We start from the raw sequence: 17,356 nt of genomic DNA on the forward strand, positions 1-17,356 counted from the left end.
ATTTCCCAGCGGAGGGGGACGTTGAACAGCTCTCACAGATGAGTAAGCCTTTCCAAGATGCTGAGGAACTTTCTCCAAGTCCGAGGTTGGAAGGGGCAGAGCTGGGCTTAGGACACGGAACACTGGCTTCCTCGTGACTCTTTAATCCTCCAAAAGTTGAAAAGGGTGAACGCACAAAAGCCTGGAAATTTCCTCTGTCTCTTAGCAATTCTAGGCAATTTGTACAACTGCCCTTGAAAGGCGAGATGAGCAGCTAGAGCCATGGACGCCGTGGCAGGTCTGTCCCCAGCAACTCCCCAGCCCCTCCCTGCCCTGCCGTCTGATGAGCTGTCCAGAGGCCAGCGAGGCGCCGGTGCAGAAGCCTTTCTGGACCTCCCTCTCCACCTCTGCACGGCGCTGGTGACCACCCCCTTCCTTCTGGAAAGTCACATCCCTGGGGTAGATGACGTGTCCAGGTCTCCCCCGCCTGTGCCCCTCCCCCAGCGCTGTCCTCCCTCCCTCCACCCCTTCCGGAACTCTCCTGGCCCCCTGGCTTCGGCCACCACTCTAACCCCCATCATCTTCCAGGGACCCTGCCAGCTGGCGTCACTCTCCGCCCCACCCCCTTGCTGACCCCAGCTACCTCGCCAACCAGAATCATCCGCCCCCCCAGGACCTGCCTGACCTTCCGCTGCAGGCTGTGGTCACTGCTCCGTCCCACCCTCTCTGACCCCAGCTACCTCGCCAACCAGAATCGTCCACCCCCCCCAGGACCTGCCTGACCTTCCACTACAGGCTGTGGTCACTGCGCCCCCTACTTGCATCCTTCTCAGACGCCCCCTTCCACCCTGCCCACTCTTCACCGGCCAGCCCAGACACAGCCCCTCTCTCTGAAGTCCGGCCTGACTCACCCCCATGCACCCACCTCATCCCCCAAATGGGAAGTCCTTTCTTCCCTGAATCTCTGTCTCCCTCACGGATCTTAGCACGGATCTTTTCCTCCCCTTCTAGTTACTTCTCAAGTTTAGCTCCCCCCGGCCATGAACTCTTTACAGCAAATCCTGGCTCTTCCGCATGAGCGGCCCCCAGCCGAGGCCACAGACTGAGCCCTCAGTTATCCAGATGTTGAGCGGGAGACGGGAAGAATGGCATCTCTCTGCTGCCGTGGAAAACGAGGTCTGCTTCACCGTAACACATTGCCGTTTCCCACGCTAACCACAATGGAAGCGTGCCCGTTTAGCTTCATTTTAAAGAGAACTTGCTCCAAACTACCTTCCAAGTTTTTGCAGAGTGTAGTAGGTAACTATAAAAATTTGTTTCTAATGATGAGATAAATTCCCTAAGTCTTGTCAATCACACAAGAAAAATGAAAGAGAAGCACAATAATAATTAGAATGTTGATATGTTTACAGCTGATCCAGAAGAGCCCAGCAGTTGACCAAAAGCAAACTAGTGTGATAGCCGATGTTCCAATCACAGACTTCTGCAGGATTTCATTCTGTTCACTCTCTAATTACTTAGCGCCGACGTCTGCTCTGCTCGTGTTCAGGATGGTGGAAGAAATCAAGCCCGAGTTCCAATCTGGGCTCGAAGGAGATGGGCGATGAGGTTGAGAGCACAGGGCAGGGACCTCTGCGTGACCTAATAATTCACGTCCTTTATGATCAAGGGTCAGGTCGACTCTGCCCCTACCGACAGACTAGAAACCAGGACAGACGAAACCAACAGGGACCTACTGCATAGCACAGGGAACTCTGCTCAATATTCTATAATAACGCGTACGAGAAAAGGACTTGGAAAAGAATAGGTACATGTATATGTGTAACTGAATCACTCTGTTGTATACCTGAAACCAACACATGGTTAATCAACTATACTCCAACATAAAATAAAAATTTTTTAAAAAAGCCAGGCTGCTGCTGCCTGGATCTTGTTTTTTCCCCCTTTCCCCCTGCATCTTCCTGTCCATCGCACATTCGTCTTCCTGAACCTTCAAAGGCTGTAGTGCTGCTGAGAAGCAGAGAAACCCCCAGCCCCTTCCCCCAAAGTGCCAGAGGTTAGTTACCGCAGGAATGTCCTCTAAAATTATGAGTGTGGGGGGAATGCTGGGGTGAGGGGTGAGAGAGAAGCAATGTACTGAACACCCAAGGAGACCTGACAGCTCCACCTTGACATACAAATCAAAGGTGTCACGGAGCTGGCTGAGACAGGAGGCGTGCCCCTGGGGAGAAATGCCTTCCGCGCACCCATCACTGTTGCCGAGGCTGGTGTCGCGCCATGGAGTCGCGGCCTTGAGGAGTCCCCGTCTAAGGGCCACTTATTTCCTTGGCGAGACCTTAGAGCCTCTGCCTCTGCATTTTTTAGGTTCTGAAGCAGTGCATGAGAAAGCTCCTTTGGTGAAATCCCTGCTCTTGGCTGGCCCATCTGGGGTGGGGAAGAAGTTGCTGGTCCATGCCATCTGTACCGAAACGGGTGCCAACCTCTTCGACTTGTCCGCAGCCAACATTGCCGGCAAATACCCGGGCAAAAGTGGCCTCCAGATGATGCTGCATATGGTCCTCAAGGTATTTATCACATTTCGTGACCTCCAGTTCTCCTCCTCCTTTCAAATTGCATTTTCAAATGCTGCCGTTAATTTCCTTAAGCCGACTAGCACAGACCCTCACAGATCATTTCCTTAGGCAGACATGCACATCCCTCTTAAACTTCCCCATTGCATCCTCCTGTAAATTACTTTATTATTGCATCTGGCTGAGCGTCCAACAACCAGACACAGCTCCTTTCTTTGCGTAAATGCCCTCCTGTGCCATTCAGATCAGCCTCCTCCTGCCACAGGAATCCTTCCTGCAGTGCTCACAGGTCTCGTTAAAAATCAAATCCTTTTTCAGCCCACCTCCCTCCAATAATGGCATCAGATGTTTGCATTTGGGGGTGTTTTTTCTCACGTGGCATACATTGAGGTCAGCTTCTCACACAGGAGATAAAGGAGGAACCCACAGGAAGCTAAGCTGACCGCAGTAGTGTAGATATTCAATTACAACCCAGTGCCAGAGGATGCCATGTCCTCGAAGGTGCATACACAACCCAGCACTGTGATCTTAGATAAGCTCTTCCCCTCCCTGGGTCTCTGTTTTATCGTCACTGAAATGAAGGAGTCAAACCAAATGATACTGTCAGTCCTAGAAGCAATGCTTCTCTGATACAGTTTAGATATAGATGATGATGAAGATACATCAATGGGTGGATGGATGGATGATAGATAACAGATATCTGGATAGATAGATAGAGACACAATATACATACGTACGCTTGAGGATTACCAAGCTTTAGAGCATTCTGATACTCTGTATTTGATATTAAAACTTCACAGGATTTCATTTTCATTTGTTTGAGTCCCTCGAGGTTGTCCCTAGGCTGTTCAGTTCATTTTCAGTTGCTAGCACGTCCGATAAGCCAGCTTTTACTATATCAAAATGCACGCGGAGCAAGGACTGTCCGGTACTTGGGGATAGATGTTAGCTCTGCCTCTGCTTTCAGGGCAGATGGTTACACACGAGCAGCCGCTCATAGAAATGGTTCCTTTTCCGTCTCCTCCTAACAGCCCCAGGGAGGAAGTGATGGCAGCAGGGTTTCCTCTCCCAGCCACATGGACCCCACGCTGCACAAGTTAGGACATGCCCCCCCCCTACTTTCGTCCCTTGCTTGTCCTGAAGGAATCCATGGAGAGAGAAGTTTGGGGAGCTGGGAGGCGAGAAGAAGAAGGAGGGTGGGGAATAAAGAGCGAGCATTAAGCTATTTAATAGAGCGCCCCATACACGCTAAATGCTCCATGTCTTGTGTCATTGGATTTGATCTTCACAGCAGCCCAGTGGAGAGTTCATTCTCATCCCCATTTTACAGATAAAGAAACTGGGGCTCTGAAAGGTTAAGTAACTTGCCCAAGGCCACCGAGATCAAGTGGCTGAGCAGAGTTCAAACCTAGACCCTTCTCCTCCTGACCCTCCTGCACTATTTTTATTAAGGTAAAAGTTATATACAGTGACATGCACAGATCTGAAATATGGATATTGTGAACTTTGAAGAAACGGATACAAATGTGTCACCACCATTTTCATGTGCTTTTCGGTCCTCGTATAACTTCTTTTCTGAAATGTCTGTTCCAGTCATTTGCCTGCTTTTCCCTGGACCTGCTGCTCTTGAGATTTGGAAGAGCTCTTTATGTATTCTGGATCCAAGTTCTTTGTGGGACACACATATGGCAAATGTTTCCTCTCATTCTCTGACTTGCTTTTTCGTTTTCTATTTCTTTTGTTGTTGTTTACTTGTCCTATCAATTACTGAGAGGGAGTATTAAAACCTCCAGCTATGATTGTGGAATTCTTTATTTCTCCTTTTAGTCCTGTTGGGTTTTGCCTCACATATGCTGAAGCTCTGGTATGCATAAGATGTATCCACACTTAGGATGTTACGTCTTCCTGATGGGTTATTTTATCATTATGAAATGTCCCTTTTTGTCTCTAATGATACTCCTTATCTTGAAGTCTACCCAGTCTGATATTAATGGTGCCACATCAGCTTTCTTTATACTCTTTTATTTTCAATGTCTTTAGAGTTAAAATGCCTTTTTGTGGATAGCACATACTTGAGTCTTGCTTTCTTATCCAATCTGACAATATCTACCATTGAATTGGAGCATTTGCTCCCTTTACAATTATTCCCATGGTTGAGTTAGGTCTCCCGTTTTGCTGTGTGTTCTCCATTTGTCCCACTTATTTATTTCTCCTTCTTTGGGGTAAAGTCAGTACTTTTTATTATTTTATTTGAATTCCTCAATTGTCTTTTTAGCAATGACTCTTATTTTTCAGTGACTGCTCTACAAATTACAATAGTCTTTTTTTTTTTTTTTTTTTTTTTTCCGGCACGTGGGCCTCTCACTGTTGTGGCCTCTCCCGTTGCGGAGCACAGGCTCCGGACGCGCAGGCTCAGCGGCCATGGCTCACGGGCCCAGCCACTCTGCGGCATGTGGGATCTTCCCAGACCAGGGCACGAACTCGTATCCCCTGCATCGGCAGGCGGACTCTCAACCACTGCGCCACCAGGGAAGCCCCAATAGTCATTTTTAATGTAACACAGCATTAATATTGTACTATTTTCCTTAAAATGTGAGAATCTTACAATATAATCCATTTATTATCCCTTGTCCTTTATGATTTTATCATACATTTTACATCTAGAAATGTTGTCAACAATACAATAGAGTGTTATTATTTTTGCATTAATAGTCATTTGTCTTTTAAAGAAATTCAGCAGAAACATTTAATATTTTATACTTACCCACACAGTTACCATTTTCAGTGCTTTCCATTCCTTTCTGCCAATCCAGGTTTCCATTTGGTGTCACTTCCCTTTCAGCTGCAGAACTTCTTTTACATTTTCTTTCAGTGCAGGTCTGCTGGCAAAACATTTTCTCAGCTTTCATTTTATTTTTAAATGTTTTTACATTGCCTCCATTTTTGAAGGATATTTTTGATGGATATAGAATTCTGGGTTGACACATTTTTCTTTCAGCACTTTAAAGATGTTATTACATTGTCTCTGTAACTCCATTATTTCTGATGAAAAGTTGTCAAAAATTCAAATTATTGATCTCCTGTGTGTAATGTGTCAATATTCTCTGAATGGTTATAAGATTTTCTCTCTATCTTTGTTTTCATTCATTTGGCTATAATGTGTCTAGATATTTTTGTTTGTTCTTTGTACTTTAACTACGTGTGGCTCACTGTGCTCATTGAAACTGTAAATATATGTTTTAAGCCAAATTTGGGAAATTTGAGCCATTATTTCCTCAAATATTTTTTCTGCCCCACTTTCTCGCCTCTCCTTCTGAGAGATATATATATATATATATATATATATATATATATATATATATATATATATATATTTGACTGCTTCATATTGTTCCACAAGTCACTGAGGTTCTGTCTCTCTAGTTTCCACATTGGATAATTTCTATTAATCTACATTCAAGTTTACCTACCCTTTCTTCTACTATCTCCAATCTGCTATTAAACCTATCTCGTGGATTATTTTTTTGTGTTTCTGATACTTTGCTTTGCAGTTCTAGGATTTAAATTTGCTTATTCTTATAGATCTCTATTTCTCTGTTGTAATTCTCCATCTGTTCATTCAATGTAGCTATCTTTTCTTTTAAGTCCTTGAACTCAGTGGTTGCCTTAGAGTCCTTATCTGCTAATTCCAATACTGTGTCATCTTGCGGTTTGTTTCTATTTGTTTTTTCTTGTCTATGTGTCACATGTTTCTGTTTCTTCATATGATTGATCATTTTTTATTGTACATTAGACATTGTGGACGATATTGTGCTGACTCTGAAGCATGCTAGGCTTGGTTCTATCAGGCAGTTAAGTTGCTGGCTGATCAGCTTGAACTTGCAGAGGTTTTGTTTTCTGTTTTGTTAGTGTGGGTGTATTTTGAGTTCGCCCTTAGTCCTGGAACCTTGTCTTTACTTTGAGGTCTAAAAGGACAGCTTGACGTGTTTACCAAGCTCTTTTAACTTGGCAGAAGCTAAGGTATGTGCTCAATTAGTTTAGTTTTCCAGCTGTTGCTTTCCACTGAGCTTGTTGGAATCTTCCCCCATGCATGCACACTTGCAGGGTTACCCAAGAATTTGAAGATGAGCTGGAATTTGAAGCCCAGCAACCTGACTTGTGACCTCTGTGTACTTAACCACCAAGCTCAAAGCACTAAGTTCTTCAGAGGTAAAGTAAGAGAAACCCATCCTCTTGCCCAAAAGAACACCTAAATGCACTCATTCTAAATGCTGAATTTTGTTGACATTGTCAGGTAACCAACAGAAGCACATGAGTATAAAAATATTGGCATTTCGTGAGCATCTATATATCACAGACCTTACACTTCTCTCTGTTTTAACTCATTCACTCCTCACAACAACCTTATGAGGTGGGCAATATTGTTATTCCCATTTTGCTGATAAGAAAACTGAGGTACAGAGCATTTACGTGATTCTCCTGGGTTGCAGTGCCGTGATGTGAGCCTGGTCAGTCTAGATGCAGAGGCTCCAGGTCTAACAGCTGCATTATTCAGCCTCTGAATTAAGCCGCTCGTCTCCAGCCACCAAATGGCTCAATTGCTCAGACTCCAGGACAGAGCCAAGGACATGATCATGATGTTCTCACTCTCAAGAAATTATTTGCTCGTGCCACTGAGAGGTTTGTCTTGATATCAGACGAGCTATCTTTGTATTAATTAGAATCACTGCAGACTGACATTATGTGGACCACAAAATGCTGGATGTCAGATTATCAAAATGTGGAACAGTACATGCATCCGCCTAGACCACTCCACGTCGGAGGACCTGACACACACCTCATTTACTGTGTATATAGCCGATTAATGAAAGACCAAGAGGTCTCTGGAGTGAAAGTCATTCATTTAAAGATCACGTACAGTGAGCCTCTGTGTCCTGGCAGGACTGACGGAGCAGCTATCTGCATTGCAAAGAGGTATTTGCCTTTAATTAACCAAAGGAAAGAGGGATTTTATGGCTGTGCTGGTGAATCAGGGGCGGGAAGCTCCAGTGCGGTCCTGTTATGTGGGCCGGGGCCGCAGCAGCTTGAAGGCAGCAAAATATGGATCTGAGGCGTTTGCTGGAGAAGTTGAAATAACAGAAGGGCCCGATTACTCATCACGTCTTCTTATAAAGAATTCCTCTGACTGAATTAATCTCGGCAGAGCAAAGAATGCAACGCGTAGGAAGCATCGTGATTTCGCTTCTGGCCGGAGGCATCTGCTTTGCCCGCAACACCCTGTGCACGTGAAAACACGCTGGCAAAACGAGTTTCTGATCTGTTTCCCAAGCACAAGTTCAAATCTGTCTTGTTCTCATTATTTTGGGAGGGTTCCTTTATTTTACACACGATAACTCCAATGCATTCCTTGAAGAAATGCCTTTACCGTACCGGTTCACAAATGTTATTTAAAATTCTCTCTTCCAGCAAAGCTATATGTGGAAAGGAATATACATCTATTTAGCTAGGAAATATTAGAAATGCATCTAACAATTAAGAGACGCGGGATAAATGATTAATATTTAATAGGTATTTTACAGACTAAAGAAGTTATCAAGGCAGGGTGCCAGCCTCCTCAGGTGTTTATGATGGTCAGGCAGAGGATGGAGAAGCGGGGAAGACTCGTTGTCTGGCCAGAAGTTTTATACACACTTTCCCTTTTAATTGCCCCAATCCCTGATAGGCAGGAATTCATGTCTCCATTTTACAGACCAGAAAACTGAGGCTCAGGGTGCTTAATTCAACCAAAAATATAAGAGAACTAAGGGACTGGCATCTGGATTTAAGCCTAGATCTGACTCCAAAGCCATCACCTGGCCCCCAGCTGGCCTCTGAGAGAGTGAAGGCTGTGTCGTGCCCGGCCCTGTGGAAGCTGGGCCGAGCGCAAGGCCATTCCTGGGCCAGAGTGTCAGCGTACCCTTTTCGGCGTGAGACATTTCAGCGTGAGAAGGTGAAGAAACTGGAGGCTGTAGCGTCCCGTTGGCAGCTCCCGCGGCACCCCACGCCCTCCTGATTTCCCCCTTCCCTGACCCTCCAGACCGCCCATGAGCAGGCGGAGGGGAGGCCAGCAGCACCGGAGAGCAGGACAGAGCAGAGCTTCCTAATCCTGAGCTCTGGGTCCTGGGAGAGATGGTCCCTCCCTCCCCGGGGTCCTGGCTTCCTCCCTTTCCTCCTTTGTCAGAGGTCCGGCCACTGAGGGCTGGACTCAGAGGGAGACCTAAGAGAGCAGGGCTAACGAGGCCGCCCAGCCGGTGTCTGGGCCACGTGGCCCGTAGTGGCCGGCGAATCTGGACAAAAGAGCTGAGATGCTGCTCGTGCCTCAGCGCCACCCACCAGGGCTCCGTGCTGGGCTCCCAGCCAACGGCCGATGGCAGCTGGCCAAGGGATTTTGCCCAGATGTGCTGGTGTAAACAGCTGGCCCAGGAATCAGCAGATAGGGAGCCCAGCCAGTTACATCTCTGTAGCTCGTGGAGACTTATACTCCTGGTTAATAACCCAGACAAAGACATCGTGGCTGTTCGAGGATGATCTTCAAAAAACAACACACAGATGTACAATAAATGTAATAAATATGTTAGTCACCCTTTTCAAGGTGAAATTCAGTAAGGGTAAAGCAAAGACCTACACCTGGCCCCCCAAAACAGAGCTGCTCGAATGATAGAGGGGGTAAGAGAGGAGGGGGGGAGGAGAGGGAAACAGAGAAACAGAATTTAGCCCCTTTCGTGCAGCATCAGGTGTGGCAATACAGGAACTGGGGGCTGCTGCCCATGAGCCCTCAGTGGGCTGCTGTCAGAGAGTTGGGTCCCCTCCCGCTGGGTCGTGTAGACAGTTTCAGGTTGAAGAAGGGAACGCACGTAGGCAGCAAAACCTTTTTTTTTACTATAGACTTTCCATTTTACAGCGGTTTTAGGTTCATAGCAAAACTGAGCCGCAGTCAGGCGTCCACACGTCCCCACAGAGGATGGGCGGCTGGGCTGGGGGGAAGGGCGGGTCCCAACCCCGGATGATCCGGGCGCCATCTGCAGTGAGGTGTGTGGAAACGCGCTGTGGGCTGTAAGGCACGTAAGCGTCGCTGCATCTGCTCTTGTTCTGTGGTGGGTAATGGGAACGGGGTCGATGTCACAGGCATTAAAGAATTTTTAACCAGCCTGGAAACGCTTAGAGCGGGGAGTGCCCTAAATGTGGCTAAAAGGTGCATGGGGAAGGTGAGCATGGCCTTGCACCCAGGCGTTAACCCCTGTGCTTCCCGAAGTTGGCACGGAGTCAGGGCGGGTGGGCGTGAATCCATTAGTTCTAATGCATTAGCTGAGAGTCGGCTGGGAAGAGGGGGTCCCAGGGGAAAGTCTGGGTGATCTGTAAGCCTGACACCTGTCACCATCCAGGCACCATCCCCTCGAATTCCACCTGATAATCAGCAATGGTATCAGTGGCTTCCTGGCACCAGCGCTGACCTGGTTCCCCCATGTCACCTGTCCCAGTCCATCAGCTGTGCCTCCCTCCTGGTCCTCTCCTCTGCCTCAGTTCACCTTCCTTTCTATACAGCGTCAGCCCAGCCGGGCTCCTGACTCTTTAATCCACCTCTGCTCTTCCTGTGATTGTCATTCGCGGTTTATCCCAGCTCACACCCAGCAAGGACTTGAAGTAACTCCTACAATCACATAAAAGATAATGCAAGGAAATAGAAAGTTTGAAAATATCATTTGTAAATAATGGAAATAGAGAACAAAATGTCTTCACATATTAAACGGAAACAGAATCCGAGGGACTATAGTTCAGAAAGCTAAGCCCCGCCCCCCGCCCCCAGGAACCGCCTCCGAGCTCCTTCCCAGCATGGCAGCACCTCGCTGACGGCTGCCTGACTGCCCAGCAGCTCCCATTCAGACACGGGAGGCCACACACTCTGCAGGCCGGGACCATGTTTCCCAGACATCCCTGCCTGTCACCACAGATGCTCAGCAAAATCTGTGTGGGTTGGATGGATGGAAGGGCGGACGGACGGATGGAGAGGCGGATGGATGGTCCTTTTCAGTTTGGTAAACTAAGACACAACCACTGAAAAACGGAGCTGGGTTTTCCTGGGGTTCTCTATGGCAAACAAAATAGGACCCTTTCAGAAAGAACTCGCAAAGCTTCCAGGGGTCATTTGGGCAGATCTAATTAGTAATTCAAGCGTGCCAAACACAAACTGGTTTCCATTGTTGGGCCATTATATCCCAACCAAGAGAATCTAATTCCGATGGCGGATGCTTGACAGCATTTCTTTGGAGAACACAAAAGATCAAATCCATAAAACTCACATGGATGGAGAAGTAACTGTTCGCTAGCCCTTCCCAGAACTTGAAAAAGCACGTTTTGGTTGAAACGCATCTTTATGCCGGAATTGATATTCAATAGGACTGCAGAGCCCTCTACTGGCGGCTGAAACAAACTATCCCCTGTAACTTCTGGAAAGTTCCATTACGAATTAATTACATTTAATTGCCTGTGACCTCAAACTATCTGTGGGTAATTTAAATAAAGCCTTTTTGTTGCTAAGTGAAAATTAAAATAGCAAAGGCTACCATTTTTCATTAACAAATTGGCAAAGAGTTTTTTATGGTTAATACTTGTTGAGAAGAGAGTAGAAAAACAGATCCACTTATTTGTGGCTGGAGAGAGTGTGAACAGAGGGCCTCCGGGAGGGCAGGTGGACCACACGGGTGAGGACGTGAAGAGCTGGCAGGCCCTCCGACCGACTAGCTTCATGGACCCAAAAGCGCCCGTCTAAGCACTGTTTGGTTTAGCAAGAAGGCGGAAAGCCATCCAAATGTTAAAAAAAACAGGGGTTAGATCGATAAATGAGGAAACCCCTTGCTAAAATGATGTTGGAGAAATAAATTTCGTACGAAGTGAAGAAGAATATAAAGCAGTGTGTGAAGAACAGTCTTGTGCTTGCAAGTTTCGATACTGAGAAAGGTCTGTAGAGACAGGAAAGGTCTGATGAGCTGTCCTCAGCGGAGGGGGCAGAGGGTGTTTATGCCTGTCTGAATATGTATTCCGAAATTTTTACTAACCAGCGCTGCTTGTGCATGACAATAAGAAAGGGCTGAATTTCCGGGGCACGTGTTTTCAAAGCTCAGCCTTGCCTGCCTGGTGCCTGCGTGGATGCGCGTTGACTCTCCAGCACCTGCATGGCCCACAGGCATCCTTCCCCTCCCCGTGGCTGTGAAGCAGGGAAGGCGTCTCCCCCGAAGGTCATCCTCTCCCGCCTTACCTCCCCACCCAATGCCATCTCTAAACTCTGCCAGTGTTTCCTGTCTCTGTCCCATGCACTCCTCAGCTCCCTGTCCCCTGGCTTCTGTCCCCTCCACACCCTGCCAAGGCCACCAGTGACCTCCTGGTTGCCAGACCCTTGGGCCAGCACTGGCTGCCGTCGCCCACCCCTCACTGCCCTCCACCGTCCCTGGGCTGCAGGACGGCTCCCTCTTCCGTGCCCCTTTGTTCTCTCTGGGGCTTCTCTTCCTTCTCTCCTCCATCAACGTCTTCACCCTTGGTCCCCGCTCCGCAGCCCTGGTCTGGCTTCCTCCCCTCTCCCCCTTTCCTTGGGAATCCCCTCCATCCATTCCCATGGCTCTGCTGCCATCTTCAGAGCCCTTTCCAGCCCCCCACCTCCCTCCTGCCCCCCAGACCCATCAGTCCTCCCGCCTGGATGTCCAGCTGCCCTCGGGCTCCCCTGGCCTAACCTGACCTCATCCGTTCATCCCTCATCTAGTCCCCTGTTTGGATTCCTGGGCCATCGTCCTCCTATTCTCCAGGCCCCGCAGCGTTGGAGACCCCCTACTTCCTCATCCCTCCCCCAACCATCACCAGGTCTGGCAGATCCTAAATGCCCCTCCTGTCCGTTTCCTGCCCTCCCCGCCACTCCTCTGCTCCAAGTCTCACCTCCTTTTCCTCCAACAGCCTCCGAACCCTCTCCCTGCCTCCAGCCTCACCTCTCACCATGCCATCTGCACACACACACCCATCTCTTTCCCAGTCTCCGGGGAACAGTCATGCTTCACACCCCACCAGGGGGATTTTTCTCTAACACAACCAGCATCAAAGGTCACGATTCAAGACCCTTACAGACTCTCCACAGCTTCCAGGGTAGAAGCAACTCTGTAGCACGGCCAAGGACTTTGTGGCACCTTCCAGAATGACCCCGAGCAGCCCCATTCGGGCACACCTAGCCCCGCACCTTGGCTCCTGTCCTGAGCATGGCAGATGCATCCCCTTCTCCACGCTCTGGGACCTTCTGGTAACCATTGGAAGGTCTGTCTCCTTTAACCCTCATCTGCAGTCTCCATTTCTACTTACCCTCCTCATCTACTTCTCCCTCTTTCTGTCATCGGTGGTCCTTGCTGACAGCCCATTTTCCTTGTGCCCCCCTCCCAGCTACACATCTGCCCTCCCCTTCTGTCGGTGGGGACCCCTTGAAGTCAGGGACCCCAGCACCTACCCCAGTGCCCGGCACACCAAAGCCCCTCTATCAATGTTGTGAATGAAAAATGAGAGAATGGCTTTCATTCTACACGTTGGACCCAAAATAATAAAACCAGACTTTCTTCCGCCTGACAGCCTTTCAACTATTTGAAATCAGCTCACTTGCCCCCTTGAGTCTTCTTTTCCCCGAGGAAAAGAGCCTCGGCTCCTTCCATTCTTCCTGGTGGGAGAGGTGTTCGGCCTGGGAGGGCCCAGCCTTCTGTACCCCTCTTCTCTGCCCAGAACTGACCAAGGTCACCAGAGGTCCCCTGACCAGGCACGCCACCGAGGAAGGTCAGGGAAATAGAGATTCATGCTCTGGAGGACAAGACAGTGATGGTCTTAGAGCCCTTCTTCCTGTTAGAGGGAAAGGTGATAGAGGAGGACACGGGCCAAGGGTGAGGAGATGCTCTGGAATAGGCATCTTCTCTCCATGGCAACGTGGGAGCCTGCTGCCTGGATGATGGTGCTGGTCTGGGGGTGTCGGGCCGACCCAGGGCTCGCTCTGGGCTCCACGTTTCTCTGTGCGGGGGGAGGAGGGGGTTTTACTGACTTCCTTCTCTGCCTCGGCACCTTATGTGTCAAGGGGAGTCGGGTGGGGCGCGCTTGCCTCCGCGTGGGGTACATGGGAAGGGAGTAGCAGTGCCGTCCTAGATCTCAAGGCAATTTGCAAATGACCATTCTTTGTATTGTTAACATCAAAGAACTCGCTTGGGAAATGTTTTCTGCTCATTTGATAATGACTGAGCCCTTCCAAACCATGTGGCCACCCAGGTCCTCTGGGAACAGCCCTGGGAACCCCAGAGCAGGTGACCGTCCCGAGGAAGGAATTCCTTCACAGGTGCATGTTAGAAACACAGGAAGTGCGGAATTCCCCCACCACCGCTCAGAGGGAGCGCTCAAGTTCAGGGAGCAATCCATAGCGTTCCCATTCAATGGAATGGTGCGGCCAGATTTTCAGAACAACTTGAAATAAGGTGCGAGAAATAAGACTGCTGCTTTCAAAGTTATCCCAAACTAATAAGATGCCTGTGTTTCAAGTCCATCTATGTAGCTTGCCTTGTTAAAAGCGGAAAGAGAAAAGGAATGCTGGAATACTTGGTACTCACATCTGCAATTTCCATTAAGAACAGCTGGATCTAGAGAAAAGAGGCACACAGATAAGAGCCATGGAAGATCCGGTGTTTGCCAGGTGGACACAGGAGAGGCCGGTCTGCTGCCTCGGTGAGCACCACGAGTTAGCCTGAGACAGGAGACAGCTGTTTATGAGAAAACTGTGTTTCCATTGGTTTCCGTTCTAAAGCTAGGATTTTCAAGAGGGATTGAAAAGAATAAGGTTTTTGCCTTTGTTATTATAACGTATCTTTGTTCAGAGAAGCTGAAAACCTTTTATGTAAAGTATCTCATTTTCTTATTTTCTTTGGGGGCTGGAAGTAGGGAAGCTTTTGACTTAAACCCCAGATAGCTTTTAGTGGCACAGTGGTTCCTTGGAGCTGCCCATCTGACCCTTGAGTGGGCCCCGCTGACTGCAGTGCGCAAGACAGCTGGAAAGAAGTTGGGGGTTAAAGTCAGGAGCTGAGAGAATGGATGCACTGATGTGGTTGAAAGAGATTAGGAGGGGGGATGGATAGACTTGAGGATGGTTAGACGTGGGAGGTGGGGCAAGGGAGGATGCTCGAGCATCTGGCTGGAGGAAGTGAGAGGACCCGAGGACGTGGCCATGCCCCCAGCACAGACCCGGCAGCCATCCATCAGCCTGGCCTCGCAGCCTGCTTCTGCCACTTTCTAGCTGTGTGACCTTGGACAGGTCATGTAGTGTCTTTGAGCCTCGGTTTCTCCATCTGTAAACAGGGATGATAATAACGCTACCTGCTACATAAGGGCTGTAGTGAGCTCAAATGAGTTATCACAGGTGACATCCTCCGAGCAGAGGAAGTGCTGGTCTGTGCCGGCCCTAATCTTGTGTGTGATGCCCTGTACGATGCGTGTGGCCCGGGCCTGTCTCGCTCGCTATTTTCATTGCTCCACGCCAAGCTGCCTCGGGTACTGGGATTGAAACTTGTAATTCTGAATTCTTAAACTCTGTGGCTCAGGGCCTAAAGAATAACGCTGACCAAAGAGTGGTTGTCTGGTACCGTTTCCTCTCTGAACGTCCTGGCATCCCAGTGTGTGTGGGACTGGAATACGGCCAGCCCGGGGGTCGGACTGGCACGGGGAGCAAGCTGAATCCACTTTTGTCTTTGAACATGCATAATCTGCTTCCCTTGGTACGTAGCGCCGGCGGAAACAGACTCAGCCAGTGTTCCCGGCGATTTTTCCATCATTTATTAAATGTCTGCCTTGGTTTAGGAATCATATCTGCTGCCTTAATGATGTTTAAAGAAATATAAAAATAGGAGTACGTAACACTGTATTCGCTGTGGCTGGAGACCACTTTTATCTGTCACCATTTTGCACAAAGCACAAATTGTTGCAAAAATACCCGAACTCTGCTCTCATGGGGGCGCTTTGAAGAGATTGTTAGGTGTGTGGCAATTACTCACGGGCCCACGGTAAGTCCCAGCGCTGTCACGAAGCCCCGCTCGCCCTGGAGGGGCTCAGAGCCACCTTCCAGACGAAACCACGGCCGCAAAGGCGCAGCCACACGGGGACGAACAAATGGCATCACGGGGGCCCTGGTGCTAAAACAGCTTTTCTCCAAATGAGCAAACTTGAATCAACCTGGGAGCGGGGCGTAGGCTGTAATTAAAAGTCCTGGCCCAATTCCCTTCGTTTTCAGGAGAAAACTATTGGTTTATTTCAAGCCAAACTGAGTCGAGGCTCGGGGTCCAGGAGCAGAACGCACAGACACCCAGCGCATCCTGACCACAGGTGGAAGAGGGCCGGGCAGCGCCCCCATCCCGCGGTGAAGGAGGCTACAGGCCGTATGCGCAGTGCAGCCCCGCGAGCCCCCCCACCCCACGCCAGCCGTCCCCGAGCCAACACAGCGGGCCGCCGAGTCCTGCTGTTGCCGGGGGTCAAGTGTGCACCCCAGAGGGAAATGCATTTACAACCCACCATTTCTCCTTGCAGGTGGCCCGCCAGCTCCAGCCCTCCGTGGTGTGGATTGGAGACACCGAGAAAACCTTCTACAAAAAAGTCCCCAACGCCGAAAAGAAGGTGAGGGCTTCTCATTTCTTAACGTGGCCCTTTCCCTCCTACAAAGGGGCCCCGTACCAGGGACTACCTCGTTTTTTCAAGACGGTCTTGCTTTTCCAAGGGAGGAAGGAAACGGAGGGGCAGCCGTCTCTCTGCCCTAAGCACTTGACTGCATTTGAAAGGATCCAGTGTCTGATTTTACGAGGCATAATTTAGAAGAAATGAAAAAAAGTATGGAAAAGGGGGGAGGGGAGCGTTAAACCCAAACCTACCGATTCAGGGGTAAGAAACAATTGAGAGAACTGTACTCAGTTACAGCAAATGGCACACACAGGAGTTATTATTAGGATTTCCTATTGTTCATTATAATAAATAGCAAAAGGCCTGCAATTTATGAACAAAGACCGTCCGTAGAACTGCCAAGCGCCCACATTGGGTGTCCCCGGGGAGTCTTCTGTCAATTGCTTCCTTCCTCCTTTTCTCTCCTTTCAATGGCTCCCCTCCCCCGCACTTCCCCCGGCAAATCACCAGCAAATTTCCCACAAGTTAAAAAAAATTTGCAGATACACATGATTGTTATTCCACATCAATTTGCACCAAAGCAAATAGTGGTTAACTGTGGATTTCTGATTAAATTCATAAGGATTTTAATCACTTTTGCTCCTTATGTATTATACATCATTTTTAGCAGGTAGAGATGATTTGGATAAAGAATGAAAGCTGAATCTTTTCTTCCCCAAATGAGCCTTGATTGCCCTGTCATTTTAGAAACTCTGAAGAGGACTCATTTATTATTTAATCTGGGAATCTGGTAGGTAGCTCCCTCTGCTGGCGAAGTTGCTACGTTAAAAAAAAGTCCACATACAGTAAAGCAACTATACTCCAATGAAAATTAATTTTAAAAAAATAACAAAATAGGACTTCCCTGGTGGTGCAGTGGTTGAGAGTCCGCCTACCGATGCAGGGGACACGGGTTCGTGCCCCGGTCCGGGAAGATCCCACGTGCCGCGGAGCGGCTGGGCCCGTGAGCCATGGCCGCCGAGCCTGCGCGTCCGGAGCCTGCGCTCCGCAACGGGAGAGGCCACAACAGTGAGAGGCCCGCGTACCACAAAAAAAAAAAATAACAAATA

General features: G+C 48.8%; 1 protein-coding gene across 3 annotated transcripts in view; it reads left to right on the forward strand.

The window, feature by feature from the left end:
• IQCA1 (IQ motif containing with AAA domain 1) overlaps nt 1-17,356 on the forward strand; it is a 197,176-nt gene that overhangs the window by 125,949 nt on the left and 53,871 nt on the right. For all 3 annotated transcript variants that reach the window (XM_060301667.1, XM_030864755.2, XM_060301668.1), the window contains exons 15-16: nt 2,344-2,543; nt 16,161-16,247. In XM_060301667.1, the coding sequence (XP_060157650.1) occupies nt 2,344-2,543; nt 16,161-16,247 (287 nt within the window). The remainder of the gene's footprint in view (nt 1-2,343; nt 2,544-16,160; nt 16,248-17,356) is intronic.

Source organism: Globicephala melas, chromosome 7 (genome assembly GCF_963455315.2).
Source record: "Globicephala melas chromosome 7, mGloMel1.2, whole genome shotgun sequence".
In the NCBI taxonomy this organism is placed as follows: Eukaryota; Metazoa; Chordata; class Mammalia; order Artiodactyla; family Delphinidae; genus Globicephala; species Globicephala melas.